Consider the following 16,919-nt stretch of genomic DNA (forward strand, 5'->3'; position numbering starts at 1 on the left):
GGTAATAAAGAAGTTGGAGGTGATACCGCAGCAGGACGGTACCAGAGGAGCGCTGCTGTCAAATAGAAAAGGCGCCGGGCCGTCGTTTGCTGTGCATGTACTGGAGTCCCGTACTGTACAACTATTACCAGATATTACAGAGCGAGTGCCCTGTCCTGCCTCGTTCTTTTTTCTTTATATAGATGCCCGGTCGATGATCAATGCCCGGTTTCTGTCTCCTCGATTTGGAATGTGTCCGTTCGTCAGATCCACTCAGAACTGCCCTCGAGCCATTGAGAACACCCACCGAGTCTGTGCAGAAAAAGGGCGCTGAAAGCGGATGAAGCCCACACCAACCACGGACAGCAGCGACGGCGACAGGGAGCCAGTTCGTTTGTCAAGGGTCTCAGCATCAAGTACAGTAGCAGGCTGGCAGCAGAAGCACGCCCCCGTCCAGCGTCAGCAAAACAACATCTCAAAGTCTAATCGATCACGGACCAGCAGAGGGACACTGTTGCACTGTACCTTTCTTGTACCTGAGCCTGAGCCTCTCTGCCAGGCAATGCGCGTGTACTGTACTGTAGCAGGCTCGTCTCGTCTCATCCCATCCTCCAACCTTGCCGGGACTCTGGGAGTGGCTGCACCTGCGCCGTACGCTTCAGTGACTTGGATTTGATTTTGAATTTCATGTCGGCGTGAGTCTCGAACACACTGAAGTGAACAAACGAACGGATCCGCATATCTTCTCTTGCCACTCGGCACGACCGTATCTCGACAATCACAGCTAAGCCAGAAGTCACGTAGCATTAGCATACGTACGATAACTTTTCCTTACTGCTGACGAGAGAAGCCAAATTGCATGCATATGGGGTTTGGCTCTGCCTGTTCGTTGACACTTGGCCGGCCAAATTTTATCGTTCCGAGTCTCTTTCGAGGGCTCAGCCTCTCACCCACACGCGCTTTCCAGTCCAATCCACACTTTTTCTCCACCAAGCCCAAGTCGCCCCAGCGAGACACTAGAGAGTCGAGCGAACACTGAGGTCTCCGTCTCCGCATCCACTTACTGACTTACTTCCCGTAACCTACGACTCCATCATCATCACCAACGCCGGCATCTGCGATCACAATCACCCTCCTCCACGACATCCTTCGCCGCCGCCAATTATTCCATTGTTTCGCGGGTCGTCCAGGGCCGTCGTTCCGAATTGCTGGCATCCTCTCGCCGTGACGGTTGCGCGCTGCCTCGGATAATCCCTCGACTCGAACTAGACTTCCAGCAATCACCCTCTCCGCTCCACGGTCACTTGCAGCCCTCACCGCAGGAAGCCTGCGAACATTTTTCTGTGCGCGCAGAGAACAGACTGTGACCCTTACTCGAGTCTGGCCATCATTGCGCGCAAGTTCCTCATCGTCCCCTCGCTCGAAACATCACCGTCGACCAGTTTCAACCCGCATGGCCCTCTCAGCCTGAGCTTCACGAAGCCTCGAGGATTACGCTACGACGAGCCTCGACGCTTTAATCCCCACTCTCGACACCGGGTCCGCACAACGCTGGGACGATTGAATAATTGAAGAGACTAGGTCAACATCTCAACGCCGATAAAAAGCACTTTGGAGTCGAGGCTGCGCTTGCAGCCATACGAGCAGGAAAATGGGCGCCTGCATGAGTTCGAACCAGGAGGAGTCGGAGCAGAAGAAGAGAAGTCAAGCGATTGATAAGAAATTAGAGGAGGACTCGAGACGACTGCGAAGAGAATGCAAGATCCTCTTGCTGGGTATGTTAGAATCAAAAAGAACGCCGAGAATGGTGAGAGGTGGCTAACAATTTCAAGGTTCCGGAGAGAGTGGTAAATCGACAATTGTCAAGCAGATGAAGATTATTCACCAGAATGGCTACACGGTAGATGAGTTAGCGCTTTATCGATTGACGATATATAAGAATCTGGTCGATTGCGCGAAGGCTTTGGTTGGGGCGATGCGGCAGTTCAACATCGAACCTATCAATCCGGTGAATAACGAATATGGCGATTATTTATTGGACTACAACGTCGATCCAAACCCCCATACCCCACTGAATCCTAAGGTCGCTATGGCGATTACATCCATATGGGCAGACGGAAGCATAGAGACTCTGATGGAGAGGCAGAGCGAATTCTACTTGATGGATTCGGCACCATAGTATGTTCACGAAAGAGAGTGTGGGGAAATTGTATACTGATGGACCTAGTTTCTTCGAGGAAGCCAATCGAATCTCGGCTCCCGAGTATATTCCAATCGAGGCGGATGTGTTGAGAGCCAGAACGAAGACGACTGGTATATATGAGACCAGGTTCACTATGGGTTCACTGAGCATACAGTACGTCTAGCCAAAAATGCTCCGTTTGGCAGCGCTAACATTGATTCTCAGTATGTTCGACGTGGGTGGACAACGAAGTGAGAGAAAGAAGTGGATTCATTGCTTCGAGAATGTTACATCGATCATTTTCTGTGTGGCCTTGTCAGAATATGACCAGGTCCTTTTGGAAGAGAGCAATCAGGTCAGTTCATGATCTGGACCATTTTTTCAGTCCACTGACAGGTTACAGAATCGAATGATGGAGAGTCTGGTCCTGTTTGATTCGGTCGTCAACTCGCGGTGGTTCATGAGAACCAGTATCATCTTATTCTTAAACAAAGTCGATCTCTTCAGGTCAAAATTGGGACGATCGCCATTGAGCAACTACTTCCCAGACTATTCTGGAGGCAACGACATCAATAGAGCATCAAAATATCTGCTCTGGAGATTTAATCAAGTCAACCGAGCACACCTTAACTTATATCCACAGTAAGGCTTTTCCCTCTATTCTTACTTGCGGCCACTAACTCGAATAGTCTTACGCAAGCTACCGATACATCAAATATTCGACTCGTTTTCGCGGCGGTAAAAGAGACCATTCTTCAAAATGCTCTCAAAGACTCGGGTATCCTCTGAGCATTAATTCATGATCAATGAACTTTCCTTTCGTCCTCGGGGGTTTTGGAAATACTCCCATTGTCACTGGTATCGGCGTTTGGCTGGGTTTCACGGGAGTACTGGGAGTGGCTGTCTCACAAGACCTTTTTTGGTGGATCTGGTGCATGTTCTGGGAATCCCAACGGGTTGAGTCTATACGCCACACCGTTGCACAGTACCGTTCTGTGCTCACGTCCGACAAGCGAGTCGCTCTTTGGTGTCTACATGATTGTTCACGTTCATATTTGAAGATGGATGGCCCGAGAGAGGCGTACTTTCTGTCGGGATGGACATAGGAGGACCTTGAAAAGCTCCCATATATTATTATTACGGAGGAAGACGAAATTTAGCCGGCGGCTTGGAACGAAGATGGCTGCTTGGCATAATTTTTGGGTGCATGCTGTAGAGTAAATAACAACAATTGAAGTGTCGATGTTACATACTGACATCATCGTGGCTCATGCATTGTACCAGGAAGATTCATGCTGCATGCATACACCGCGGTGACAGAGGCGTAATGACAAAGCGAATAGCATCAAGTCCTCTCCTCTGCGTCGGCGGTAAAGTGCTTTGGCCAGTTCACCATGCATCCATCATTGGGTTGCGAGGTGAAGGGTGAGTTTTGAGTGGGTCTTTGCGGCATGGGGTGTTAATAACCTGCCACCAGATGCTGCTTGAGCTGTGCTTACTGTCGAGAGTTCCTTGATAGCGTGCTCAGAACGGTGTAACAACCCCACACGACACGATGGGGGACGATGGGGAAGGAAGTATGTCACAGATGTGTGAATACTGTAGTTAGACGTCAGTGATTCTATTATGACTTCTTTCAATGCTCCCATTTCAAAGATAATGTTCTTGGTGAATAAATGGTCAAACCCAGATTTGAGAATTCGCCATAAACGTCCCATCCTAATCTTTTGCTGGTCAGAGCTTTGGGTGCAGGGGCTTTTATCGAGGCACGAACGACCCCACTATCGATAGCTCCAGGATGCTGCTCTGCGCGTGCCGATGATCGATTAGTGGAAAAGTCATACGAGGAACATCGACATTTTGATCGCGGAAAGTGCTATCTGAGAGAGCTCCCTTTTTCGAAAATCTCATTCACCTGCTGTTCTCTTCTGCAAACATATCGTCAAAACCTCAAAAATCACTACAACAACATCGTTAATTGCTCATCTATCCATTGCGATCCCAGCTCCACGTCGATCCCCCAATTCGCTTTCGCAGGGGCTGGACTCAAGAACTCGATAACCCCGCACACCAACTTCGCGACCAAGACCACCAACCCGCTTTCTGCAGCTCTCTAGTGCCAGCGAGCTCCCTGGTGTTCATTCAATGAATCCTTCTGCCTCCTCTTCTTCTGACTCTCAACCCTTTTCTTCCTCCTTTTCTTTTACTCAATCTTCTGCCTCGTCCAACATGTCTGCCCCGAGAGAACGCCGTCCCTCCACAAGTGCTCCCATCTCTGAGCTCCAAGGTCCGGTAGGACCGGGCTTCTCGAGACCCAAGCACAAGCGTACCTTCACCGGTTTTGGCGCTGGTGAAATCAAGAGTGTTGAGGGTAAGTTGCTTGCTTCAATTTCAAGCTACTTCTTGTGCAATGTTGTACTTGTACCAGAACTATACCTCCCTTTGTTGGTGATCACATGCTAAGTCTACTTTCTACAGCTTCCATTCCTGAGCCCCAACGCGAAGCTTGGAAGAAGTACGCCGCCCATGGCTTCAAGACCAAGGAGGACTTCGAGAAGGAAGTCGTTCGTCATGTCGAAACTACACTCGCACGCAGCATGTTCAACTGCGACGAGGGCGCTGCATATTCCGCTGCCAGTCTTGCGTTCAGAGACCGTCTCATTACGGAGTGGAATCGTACACAACAACGACAGACTTTCTCTGATGGGAAGCGTGTCTATTACTTGAGTTTGGAGTTCTTGATGGGTAGAGCTTTGGACAATGCTATGTTGAATGTGGGCATGAAGGATGTTGCTCGAGGTATTATTCATTCAGTACTTATTGTTCTTGCTTTGAACTGACGTTATACATAGGTGGTCTCGCTGACCTTGGATTCCGCATTGAAGATATCATTGATCAAGAGCACGATGCTGCGCTTGGTAACGGTGGTCTTGGTCGGTTGGCAGCATGTTTCTTGGATTCACTTGCAAGTCTTAATTACCCAGCTTGGGGTTACGGATTGAGATACCGCTATGGTATCTTCAAGCAAGAGATTGTTGATGGATACCAAGTTGAGGTGCCAGACTATTGGCTTGACTTCAATCCTTGGGAATTCCCAAGACATGATGTTACCGTGGATGTGAGTACTAAGTCCTTGTTCAGCTTTCAAAATAAGCTGTACAAGAAGCTGCAGAGAGGAACAAAATAGTGTCCCAACATGAATAGAATATCGAGATCATCTGCTAATGCCCTCTAGATCCAATTCTATGGCAATGTCCGAAAATACCAAGATTCACAAGGAAAGCAGCAAGTCTCTTGGGAGGGAGGTGAGATTGTCAAGGCAGTTGCTTTCGATGTCCCCATTCCTGGCTTCGATACCCCAGCTACCAACAACTTGCGCCTGTGGTCCAGCAAGGCTGCTAGTGGAGAGTTCGATTTCCAAAAATTTAACAGCGGCGACTACGAGAGTTCGGTAGCTGATCAACAACGTGCTGAGACTATCAGCGCTGTTCTGTACCCCAACGACAATCTTGATCGTGGAAAGGAGCTTCGTCTTAAGCAACAGTACTTCTGGGTTGCTGCATCGTTGTATGACATTGTCCGTCGATTCAAAAAGTCTAAGCGTGCTTGGAGCGAGTTTCCTGATCAAGTTGCTATTCAATTGAATGATACCCATCCAACGCTTGCCGTTGTTGAGCTTCAGCGCATTCTCCTTGATCTGGAGGGTCTTGAGTGGGATGAGGCGTGGTCAATTGTGTCTCAGACAGTAAGTTTCTTTTGCACTGGTTATGCAGTATTCAAATTGACCAATCAACAGTTCGGCTACACCAATCACACAGTCCTTCCTGAGGCCCTTGAGAAGTGGTCTGTACCGCTTTTCCAGAACCTCCTTCCAAGACACTTGCAAATCATCTACGAGATCAACCTCTACTTCCTCCAAACCGTTGAACGCAAGTTCCCCAAGGAGCGAGACCTGCTAGCACGCGTCTCTATTATCGAGGAATCTCAGCCCAAGATGGTTCGCATGGCCTACTTGGCTATTGTTGGTTCTCACAAGGTCAATGGTGTTGCCGAACTTCACTCCGATCTCATCAAGACCACCATTTTCAAGGACTTTGTCAAGATCTTCGGCCCCGACAAATTCACTAACGTCACTAACGGTATCACTCCAAGACGTTGGTTGCACCAAGCCAACCCCAGACTTTCTGAGCTTATTGCTAGTAAGACTGGCGGTATTGGATTCTTGAAGGACCTCAACCTTCTCAACGAACTTGAGAAGTATGTTGATGATAAGGAATTCAAGAAAGAATGGGCTGAGATCAAGTATGCCAATAAGGTCCGCCTGGCCAAGCACATCAAGACCACAACTGATGTCACTGTCAATCCATCTGCTCTTTTCGATATTCAGGTCAAGCGTATACATGAGTACAAGAGACAGCAGATGAACATCTTTGGTGTCATCCATAGATACCTCACTATCAAGAATATGACTCCTGAAGAGCGAAAGAAGCTTGCACCAAGAGTCTCGATCTTCGGTGGTAAGGCCGCTCCAGGATACTGGATGGCCAAGACCATCATTCATCTCATCAACAATGTTGGTGCTGTGGTCAACAAAGACCCAGATGTTGGCGACCTCCTCAAAGTTATCTTCTTGGAGGATTATAATGTCTCCAAGGCCGAAATCATCATTCCTGCTAGTGATATCAGCGAGCATATCTCAACTGCTGGTACCGAGGCTTCTGGCACATCCAACATGAAGTTCGTTCTTAACGGTGGTTTGATCATTGGTACTTGTGATGGTGCTAATGTAAGTCCTCATTTCAAAGATTCCCTCACTATACTAATATTTGACAGATTGAGATCACTCGTGAAATTGGCGAGGACAACATCTTCCTCTTCGGAAACCTTGCAGAGGATGTTGAAGATCTCCGCCATTCCCACACCTATGGTAGCCACACTATCGACTCAGACCTCGCCAAGGTATTTGAGGAAATCAAGAAGGGTACTTTCGGTGATGCTGGTGCTTTCAGCGCTTTGGTCGGTGCCATTGAAGATCATGGCGACTACTACCTGGTCTCTGATGACTTTAATACCTACCTCCACACTCAGGCATTGGTTGACGAGGCATACAAGAACCAAGATGAGTGGATCAGCAAGTGCATCACCAGCGTTGCGAGAATGGGCTTCTTCAGCAGTGATCGTTGCATCAATGAGTACGCGGAGAGTATCTGGAATGTGGAACCTTTGGCACCAGAGAACGGTGATACTAGTGGCTTGCAGAAGGGAGAGTTGTGAGTGCGAGAATGCAATGAGGTACGGAAAAGCGAGTCTTTGGCTTGCGGGTAAGGTTGTTTGAGGAAAGACTAGATAGCCAGACTTTTTTGGGTTATGATTCGATGCGATTATGACGCGATGGGCTTCATGAGTATACCTATTGAAACACTTTTTTCGTTACTGTGCTGTGATTATTCGTATGTTCTTTATGTTCTGTGCTTGAGAAGTGACAGGTTCTATTTGGCTTCCTCATTAACAAATACAGTCCCGCTCAGTAATCCATTCCCACTCCATCAACCGCGCAACGCCACGCTACACTAGACTTCTATTCTGTAGTAGAATATTCCTTGCTTGTTCTGTACTATAATCCTTCATCAACACCGGAATCCATCTACGAGAAGATCTAAGCTTAAATTAGAGATATGCCGTCAAACCATGGGACCTCCGGGTTGAATATATGTGGGAGAGAGGTTAATGGTGTGTATAGGAGGGGGAGCTAGATGTGATTGGGATTGGGATTGTGATTGTCGACTTGAGGACTGAGGACTGAGAATTGGAGGTAGTGAGTGGGGTGAGAATGTGGGATGTGGAGTGGCATGTATGTGAAGGTGGGTAGTCAGGCTGGAGTTTTTGAGGGTCACGATGTTGGTCTCTAGTTGAGAGGATGTTGGGGCGAGAATGTCGGTTGAGATTAGGAGATAGTGAAGAAAGTAAGGATTTAGAAAATTAGTATAGGTGATTGTTAGTTTATTTGACTAGATGATATGTTATTTGTATTGTCTGTCTAGCAGGGAAGTAGATTTGAGAGGAGGGCATGTGTGCAGGTGGTAGTCAAGCTAGAGCTTCCCAAGATCGCGATGTTGGTTTCTACTTGAAACGACCACATTTCCTCGAAGCCTTCGACTTTTCCGTGCTTGCTATTGTAGCTGGCTCTGGATTCTTGTTCCTGTGGACCTGGGCGTCTTTCAAAGACCCAGTGTTCATAAGAATACAGAATGGAGACTGATCTGACTGGTCATCACAGCGCTGCTTGCACAAAGGATAACAAGCTCATTGTTTTGGGGACGATGCGATTAGTAGCGAGAAAATAGATTGTTTAGCCGTGGTGTGTCAATCATATTGTTGGGTTCCTTGACCAGACAATATGCTGTCTGAAGTGTGCGGCAGGGGACTAGAACTTTGAGAGGAGAGTAGGCTATAGAGCATAGGACTATATAAACACATCTTAAGCAACTCGGTCTTTGGAGATAAGAGACGGCTTTTTCCTAATTTAAGTGGGATTGTAAAGCTAGTTTTGTAAGATCACAAAGTTGGTCTTCACTTGAGGTCGGCTCGAGACGAGAATGTCGGTCGAGACAGAAGACAATATTCTAATCTCATTCACATATCCTCCGTGTATGAACTTTTTCCTATTCAACGTCCAAGATACAGTACTAGCAAATTACCCTCAGAAAAGTCGGTCAGGTAGGTTATACAGTCCACGTGAACGCCCCCATGCCTACGGCGGAAAAGGCTCCGGGCCGGGGTGCTGCGATTCACGGTCCCTCACTCGATGACGCGCATCGAATTCTCGTTCCTCGCGGTGAAGGAAGATCTGGAAAATGCATGGCTTTTTCTTTTCTGCGCCGCGCGTTAACATTCACGACCTACCTTCTTGCCAAGAAAGATATATCAATTGTCCTATTGGTTGCAAGCTTAAAGGTCGTGTTCTAGAAAAGAACTACGTATCGATGGGCTGGGATGGCGATGTTCATCTCCCGAAAAGCTATGCCCGAATGGATGGTAGAGGAGGACCATTTGGCGGATAGGATAGGGGGGGGGGGGGTGAATATCCAAGAGTGTTGAATAAGAAGTGGTGGATTTCGGTGACGACATGGTGCATTTCTTGTGTTCCCATCAGATATAGGTTGTCTCAGACATATCTCATCTCCAATGTTTAACGCAGCCCTGTGAGCGATGATGGGATCTGAGGAGGGGAGGGGGGTTACTCGAATGTATGATGCATAAATAGGGGGGGGGGGGCATGCAGTGCAAGCAACTATGGTGAGGTTGTGTTGATATGAGGCCCGAAAGCTCTTACTGCCTCTTTTCATGATTTTGCTGGCAGAGTCTCGCTGGCCATGACGTAGGTGGGAGGAAGTTCCCCAGCACCCGTCGCCGCCCTGAACATCCAGCGACGAGCTGAGGCTTGTCGCGGTCTCACCTCGAGCGCTCTGCGGCCCCTTGATGCTGGATTTGTGCTCCCGAAGGAGGGGTCAAGAGGGGGCAGAATCAGAGTCGCGGGCGAGAATGGACGACGATGGATTTGATCCGGAGCTGCGTAGAGCTGCGTAGAGCTGCTGCGTTGGTAACCTTACCTCGAGGGCGGCCAAGCATTTCCACCGAGGGCCCCAGCCTGAGTGTCTGAGTGTGAAAACAGCGATAGATGCGGAACCTTCTCCCCCTCGTAACCCATATCAAGCTTGGAATCTAGACTTGCTGGCTGTAACTTGTTGCTGAAGATAATCTTACATAAACCCGGACTGCCCTCTCTGTCCCCGTCAAAGTAAAGATCTGCAAATGCAAACCTTCTTTTGTTGTATCTATCGGCCCCCCAGCTCACCGCCCTCAGAGCAACTTCGTGGGTAACCAGAGCAGTCAGTGTTGACTTGTTGATTTGTTGATCTGAAGAAGCGTCTGTGTTGGTGCCTCACTCCCGAACAAGCGTCGATATTCAATCTTTGGGACCCCGAGTCAAACAAGGCCCAGGACCCGAGTCGAGCTTGAGCAATCGCCGACTATCCACGTCCACAAATACAAGACAGACATTTCGAACTCGAATCTGCCGCCACTCGCAAACGCCGGTCTGTTCGCGTACTGCAGCTGTCCTGTCCAGTCCAGTCCAGTCCAGTCCAGCGCAAGTCCTCGAAGAAGTCTGCTCGGTGAAAGAGGAGCCTTACGTTCTTTCGGCGGTAGTACATTGTTGGCCCCCCACAATCACATAGCGGCCGTGATTGGAACAAGAAAAGACGCTGCGCGGCGAAGAAAAAAAAACACCCATTTCGATTCCCGCTCAAAAGCCTGCTGCTGTTTAGAGGCTGCACTGGCTGCTAGGCGATTAATTCTCTAACGAGGAACCATCGAACCACAACCCGCCAAAACACCCCATCCAAATCCTGAAATCCCATCTGGACGTCCGACCATCTTCTCGACCTTCCTACACAACAAAACCTTCGCCCATCTCGACGAACCTCCCCCTCTTCCGCTTTCCGGCATCCATTCCTTTGCGCTCCGCTCCGGTCCCTCACACTCTGCAATCATGGCAGAATTCGTACGAGCTCAGATCTTCGGTACGACCTTCGAGATCACGTCCAGGTACGCGGGGTATACGCCACTTTGTCTTGCGACAGGAAAGCTGACGAGCACAGATATTCCGATCTTCAACCTGTTGGAATGGGCGCATTCGGTCTAGTTTGGTATGCGATGCACTCCCGGATGTATATTTGATGGCAAATAATGATTGACGGTTTCTAGCTCTGCTAAAGATCAACTTACCGGCCAGAATGTTGCGGTTAAGAAGATTATGAAGCCTTTCAGCACTCCAGTCCTGTCGAAACGAACATACCGAGAGTTGAAGTTGCTGAAGCACTTGAAGCATGAAAATGTATGTTTTGGAACATGTTTGAGGCATTTGATGTGCTAATACCTTGCAGGTTATCTCCCTCAGCGATATCTTCATTTCGCCTCTCGAAGATATGTGAGTAGCGCCTATCCGTGAATTCTTATCCCGAAATTCCTCTAACGGCTACAGTTACTTCGTCACCGAACTTCTAGGCACAGATTTGCACCGTCTCCTCACCTCCAGACCACTCGAAAAGCAATTCATCCAATACTTCCTCTATCAAATTCTGGTAAATCTCTCTGCATGCGCTAGGAGGCGTTTTCGGAAAGCTAATCGTAAAATAGCGGGGTCTCAAGTATGTTCACTCTGCAGGTGTCGTCCATCGCGATCTCAAGCCCAGCAACATCCTCGTCAATGAGAACTGCGACCTCAAGATCTGCGACTTCGGTCTCGCCCGTATCCAAGATCCCCAGATGACCGGATATGTCTCCACGAGATACTACCGAGCCCCGGAGATTATGCTCACATGGCAGAAGTACGATGTTGAGGTTGATATCTGGAGTGCGGGGTGCATCTTCGCAGAGATGTTGGAGGGCAAGCCTCTGTTCCCTGGAAAGGACCACGTCAACCAATTTTCCATCATCACTGAGCTCCTCGGTACTCCACCAGACGATGTGATCCACACAATTGCCAGTGAGAATGTAAGGATTAACGATAACTGCAGGTTTTGCTCCGCTGATAAAATATAGACTCTCAGATTCGTCCAATCGCTGCCCAAGCGCGAAAGACAACCATTGAAGGACAAGTTCAGAAATGCTGATCCTCTTGGTAAGTTGATTTGTGTCCTGATCAAGCAATTCTAACAAACAATAGCGATCGACCTCCTTGAGGAGATGCTTGTCTTTGACCCAAGAAAGCGTGTAAAGGCCGCTGAGGCTCTCGCCCACGAATACCTTTCACCTTACCACGACCCTACAGATGAACCGGTTGCGGAGGAGAAGTTTGACTGGTCATTCAATGACGCAGACCTCCCAGTAGATACGTGGAAAATCATGATGTACGAGCAACTTTACGAAAACAGCCAAGAAGAGTCTTGAGGGGACACAGTGCGTTTCTATCGCACTATCCTTTCGAGGTGGAGTGAAGAAGTGTGACTGACTTTGGTATGTTTTGCAGGTACTCCGAGATTCTTGATTACCACAATGTCGACACTGCAAATGCTGAGGCACAAGCCATGGAAGGCTTTACGAATGGGCACTAAGTTTCCTTATGACGGCCGGCCCTTCTTCATCTTCTATTCAGTTGTGGGTTAGGTTTTCAGATTGGGGGGTTGTAGAGAGACAGAGAGGCTTTTTGCACGATTTGATACTACGACTCAGACGCGGCATTGTGCTGAGGATACTCCATTTTTCTCTTGCGAAATGAAATGAAATGAAATGAGGGCTTGGGGTTGGGAGACTGGCGGTGCTTTTTTGTTGTCCTCTGTTTTCTCTCTCTTCTTTTTTCTCTCACGGCGTAATACACAACTGCATGGAACTTGGGCAAACCTCTTTTCTCCTCCTTGTAACCACGGGTGGTGGAGAAAAAAGCCTGGTAGATATCAAGAGTGATGGCTTTTGCCATCCTAAACGTTGATTCAGGAAATTCTTCTCGCTGTCAGGCGGGAGAAAGAGCATGAAAATAAACCTAGGAAATTAACGTCCTATGAATTCCTTGTTTCCTCAAAAGCCGGAGAAACTTCTCCGGCCTTTGAGACAATAGAGTCACTTCGTATAAGATCTTCATGGGAATCATTCATCAAAGACAGTGATAATCAAGAATAGCAACAACTCTTATCCTGTTAATCGCTTCACCTCATAGCCCACCTTGTAACACACACTAGCCGTGAAGCCAGAAACTCATCCAAGAGCTTTGCATTCACATACACCATCCTCGCTCCACGTCTGACACATGTGGCAAAAATTCTCCATCCTAATCACGATACCATTTCCCCTCCCATAATACATAAACCTTTCCACTGTACTGCAAACTCGATACTCGGCCAAGCATCATCACCACTTTACCCAAAATAGCACCGATCACGTGGCCATCAAGCGTCCCAACCAAGGATAGCCCGGAAGTGATTGGCGTCCAGCCAAGCTGCATGATCGCAGCGGGATTTGCTGGCCTTACATGTTGCTCGTCTCATTCGATTCGCAATTTCAATTGAAGGGGCGGACTCGAAAGACGATATTTATTTATTTCCGCCATTGACCGCTTATTGTTGAGGAGAGTACAGTAAGAGCTCGATTTTACTTGGGGATCAAGAATAGGATAGGGGTCTTTAGGTTTCTTGTCGAGTGGGATTGAACGAGGGGTAACCTGAACCTTTTTCTTTTATTTTTTTGAGGTGGTACGAGAGGGCAACTAGGATTCGAACAAGCAGGGCGTTCACGAATACTCGAATTGCGATCCTGGAAGAAGAGGGAACAATATGTGCTAGGAACGCTGGGCGAACGAGTTTCGATTTATTAGCAGAAGCGGCTGAAGTTTTGAGGTGGTGTCAGACTGCGAATTGGGATTGAGACAGCGCAACGACGAAAGATGGCAGATGCGGATCTAGAGACCGTGGATCTGTCCCCTGCGGCAGAGGCGACGACGATGCCGATCGAGGAGCCTGTGACGAAGAATGGGAATGCAGCTTCAGCGGGCTTCGTTCCTCTTGTTACGGTCGTGGGCTTTCACCATGCGAGGTGAGCTTGGTATCCCACCTGAGGGCAATAGCACGATGCTAATCGAACACAGAGGCCCCGAAGTCGAGAATTGGTTCGGTGCAGAAGAGGGCTCTGACCCAGCTATCGACAATGAATGGCCTCTCCTCCCCTTCATGGCTCTCTCTGATGGCGCCCATGCGTAAGTCCCTCACTCTCCTTCTTTACCAACTTGGCCAAATTGCTGACAGACATGGGACCCAACAGAAGCACAGAAGATTTCTCCTACTTCACGCTCCTCCGGCCCGCGACCAAGTCCCTCCCTGCCACCTCCCTCTTCGGCATCTCCTGCACGCGGCAAATGGATGCCTCGGCGCTGCTCAACCGCCCCGCGGACGTGACCCGCTCCACGGTGCAGAAAGCCGTCGTGGTGATCGCGGACTCGCCGCAGTTTTTCGGCATGCTGCGGGAGCGGTTGGGGGTCGTGACCACGGCGTGGTTCGCGCAAAGGGAGTTTGGCGATACGGAGATCCTGAAGCGGTTCCAGGAGAGCTTGAGGGAGGAAAAGGAGAGGGGTGTGGGGCAGGGGGAGGAGGATCGGGAGGAGTATCTGGGGATGAGTTTGAGGGAGTTGGTTAGGGAGTTTAAGTGGCAGACTTTGGTGCTGTTTAAGTGCTGTTTGTTGCAGCCTAAGGTGAGCTGCCCCTTTTTTGTCAATAGGGAGGGGCCTAATGATGGGGACAGATGTTGTTCTTTGGGAGTAGGTGTGAGAGGTTGTGTATGATGCAGTTTTCGCTCATATCGTTGATTCCGGGTCTTATAAGGAATTTGCAGGACTGTGCGGATCCGGAGTTGGATGGGTATGAGAAGCATATGTCGAAGCCGACGAGTTTGAAGACGAGTGATAGGAGTTCTTTGTTGAATTATATGGGGTTGCCTTTACAGATTTTCGGAAAGGTAATGTTCTTTTCAACTGGTGTGGGGAACTTTTTTAATAGAGTCATAGGGAAGTCTATTCGGTCCCTATACCCCTTTACAACAACTCGATATCCTAGCAGACTACGGCACAAAATCATATATAGTCGGCTCAACCAATTCCCTCTTACTCCAGCAAAAAGACCGCTACAGCGACATCCTGATCAACCTCGACAACACAACCATCAATATAACCTCCAGCTCCCTCCGAGCGGCTCTCGCTCTCTCCATAGCTGACCGCCGCTGGATCGACTTCATAACCCAATCCGTAAACGAAACCTGGGACGATGCCAACCCCGGCCGTCCCAAGACCATGGGCTACGTCGGCTCCGAGGAATTCATCCGTCTCCAATTCGAAGAGTACCTACTCTCCCTCATCTCCGCCGTCAAATGCCACAATTACATGCAACACCACGCCCACAACCCCAACGTCATGCTCCCTCAAGTCGAAGGCGACCCTTCTACCGATTTTGGCGCAGATTGGATAGAAGCGTGGTCGCGGTCCGAGAATTACCGCATCTGGGACCGCTACACCGATTCCCACCTCTTTGACATCGTCGAGCCTAAGCATCCTTGCGCAGGCGGGCTAACGATCGAAGACGTGCAGAGGAGACTCTCAGAACAGGTCAAGGAATTCCATCTCGACGAGCGATTCGCGGTCGGCAAAGAAGTCCTGGGCCGGAATCTAGCGGCGGGCAAAGAGAAGGCGAGTACGGTGTTTAATAAACTATACGCGGATATGGAAGCCTTGCGAGAATCTCAGCGGAGGAAACACGAAGAAGCCAAACGAGAGGCGGAGCGGAACGGGCTTCCGAGCCCGGGGTTCCAGGCCCCGGATCTGAATGGCGCGAGGCAGACGGTGCAGAGCGTGTCGAGTAAAGCGGGGGCGTATATCGGCAGTTGGGGCACGTGGATGGGGGAGAAGAGGAAGGCGGGGTGGGGGAGGAATGCTGCGCCTGTGGTGCAGCAGCAACAGCCGAAGAAGGAGAAGGAGAATCTCCCGAGACCACCACCGGTGGTGGAGAAAGAGGAGAGGCCGAAGACGAATGAGAGTTATAAGGAGAGTTTGTTTGATGCGGAGAGTCCGAAGAAGGAGGAGCATGCAACGCCTGTGCATCGTTATCCCGTGCCGTCGAAGTTTCATGAGGCGGTTGATGAGGATGTGCCTGTTCCTGTTCCTGTTGCCGCTGCAGCTGTGCCGGATGAAGCGGCGAAGGAGTGGGAAGAGCAAACTTCGTCAAAGGTGGATGTCGAGGAGCGGAATAGTAAGGTTGCGGAGGCGTTGGAGGCTGCGAATGTATAGCCGAGATTGGTTGGGGAAAGGATGGGTGGGGGTCTTTAGAGCGAGCATTTGCATGGTTGAGGCGTTTGGTTCTGTGGATTGAGTGCGTGAGTGATTGGAATTGAGATGAGATGGAATGAGCTTTATGATTAATATGATAATGACTTATGGTTTATGCTCTGAAGGTGGGATGGGATGTAGATGATGTGAAAGTGAGGTGCGAGTGTCCGGATCAGGGTAGGGGTTTAAGGTTTGAAAATGTTTATCTGGAGGTTGGTGATTTGGTTCGAGTGAGAGTCCGACAATCTTTCAGTTTTTCTGCGTTTAAGATTGCGGCAGGATTTCAAAGTTTGAAAATCACCGTTCTTTAGTGGGACATTTGCCGGGAGTTAATGTTCCAATCTAGGGCAGGACTTCAAAGTAGCTAAATCACTGTTCTTTAGTGGGACATTTGTTGGGAGTTAATGTTCTAAAACATAGCCAGACTTCAGAGTAAGACAATCATTGTTCTTTAGTGGGACATTTGCCGGGAGTCAACGTTCTGAATCACGGCAGGACTTAAACACTTGGAAGTAACCGTTATTTGTTTAATTATCAACCTTAAAAACAGCTTAAGGAAGCTGAACGTGAGAACTTTCGCGAATTCGATGTCCCAGCTCATAGCAGGAGTTTTGGCCCCGAGATGTCCTGCAATACTTATCAGCTGTCAGGATCCCCGAACTCCTATCTCAAACTTAGTGTACTACTGTCGTGGCGAAGAGTTCCCGTCCGTAGTGTTCATAGTAAGTCCACTCCTACCCTTCATAGCTAGGCTAACGAGCTTGAAGTTCAAGCTTTAGTATCAGCACATTGTCTGTTCCTTGGTCGGTCTTTTATATGGCAACAGGCTTTTCGACTTTGGAGCTTGTCCATGAAATGAATGTCCCAAGTGGCCCGGGGTCGAGCTTTCTCACATTG

The 16,919-nt window shown here is 49.0% G+C and overlaps 5 protein-coding genes across 5 annotated transcripts; 4 read left to right on the forward strand and 1 right to left on the reverse strand.

Annotated features, from left to right (window-relative positions):
* Positions 1-252: 252 nt before the first annotated feature.
* LY89DRAFT_669284 (uncharacterized protein) lies at positions 253-1,367 on the reverse strand (the record flags this gene model as incomplete). Its single annotated transcript, XM_018213085.1, has 4 exons — positions 253-408; positions 505-763; positions 1,052-1,306; positions 1,354-1,367. 4 exons carry the CDS (start codon positions 1,365-1,367, stop codon positions 253-255), a joined length of 684 nt encoding a protein of 227 aa, XP_018071191.1.
* On the forward strand, positions 1,212-3,088 carry LY89DRAFT_65907 (G protein alpha subunit). The gene is made up of 6 exons (XM_018212503.1): positions 1,212-1,754; positions 1,812-2,157; positions 2,207-2,335; positions 2,387-2,516; positions 2,565-2,803; positions 2,851-3,088. The coding sequence occupies exons 1-6, from the start codon at positions 1,631-1,633 to the stop codon at positions 2,948-2,950; spliced, it is 1,068 nt and encodes a 355-aa protein (XP_018071192.1). The 5' UTR covers positions 1,212-1,630; the 3' UTR covers positions 2,951-3,088.
* Positions 3,089-4,014: 926 nt separating this feature from the next.
* Positions 4,015-7,602, forward strand: LY89DRAFT_684870 (glycosyltransferase family 35 protein). Its single transcript, XM_018214976.1, has 6 exons — positions 4,015-4,532; positions 4,640-4,960; positions 5,014-5,279; positions 5,397-5,906; positions 5,958-6,947; positions 6,995-7,602. Exons 1-6 carry the CDS (start codon positions 4,391-4,393, stop codon positions 7,433-7,435), a joined length of 2,670 nt encoding a protein of 889 aa, XP_018071193.1. The 5' UTR covers positions 4,015-4,390; the 3' UTR covers positions 7,436-7,602.
* Positions 7,603-10,543: 2,941 nt separating this feature from the next.
* Positions 10,544-12,330, forward strand: LY89DRAFT_66083 (stress-activated MAP kinase). The gene is made up of 9 exons (XM_018212568.1): positions 10,544-10,768; positions 10,822-10,869; positions 10,928-11,057; positions 11,107-11,150; positions 11,205-11,304; positions 11,360-11,716; positions 11,765-11,843; positions 11,889-12,072; positions 12,192-12,330. The coding sequence occupies exons 1-9, from the start codon at positions 10,713-10,715 to the stop codon at positions 12,274-12,276; spliced, it is 1,083 nt and encodes a 360-aa protein (XP_018071194.1). The 5' UTR covers positions 10,544-10,712; the 3' UTR covers positions 12,277-12,330.
* Positions 12,331-13,379: 1,049 nt separating this feature from the next.
* LY89DRAFT_66177 (uncharacterized protein) lies at positions 13,380-16,314 on the forward strand. Its single transcript, XM_018212618.1, has 5 exons — positions 13,380-13,747; positions 13,800-13,907; positions 13,973-14,399; positions 14,450-14,662; positions 14,712-16,314. Exons 1-5 carry the CDS (start codon positions 13,599-13,601, stop codon positions 15,981-15,983), a joined length of 2,169 nt encoding a protein of 722 aa, XP_018071195.1. The 5' UTR covers positions 13,380-13,598; the 3' UTR covers positions 15,984-16,314.
* The last annotated feature ends 605 nt before the right edge of the window (positions 16,315-16,919 follow it).

The sequence above is a fragment of the Mollisia scopiformis genome (assembly GCF_001500285.1).
Source record: "Mollisia scopiformis unplaced genomic scaffold LY89scaffold_12, whole genome shotgun sequence".
Classification (NCBI taxonomy): Eukaryota; Fungi; Ascomycota; class Leotiomycetes; order Helotiales; family Mollisiaceae; genus Mollisia; species Mollisia scopiformis.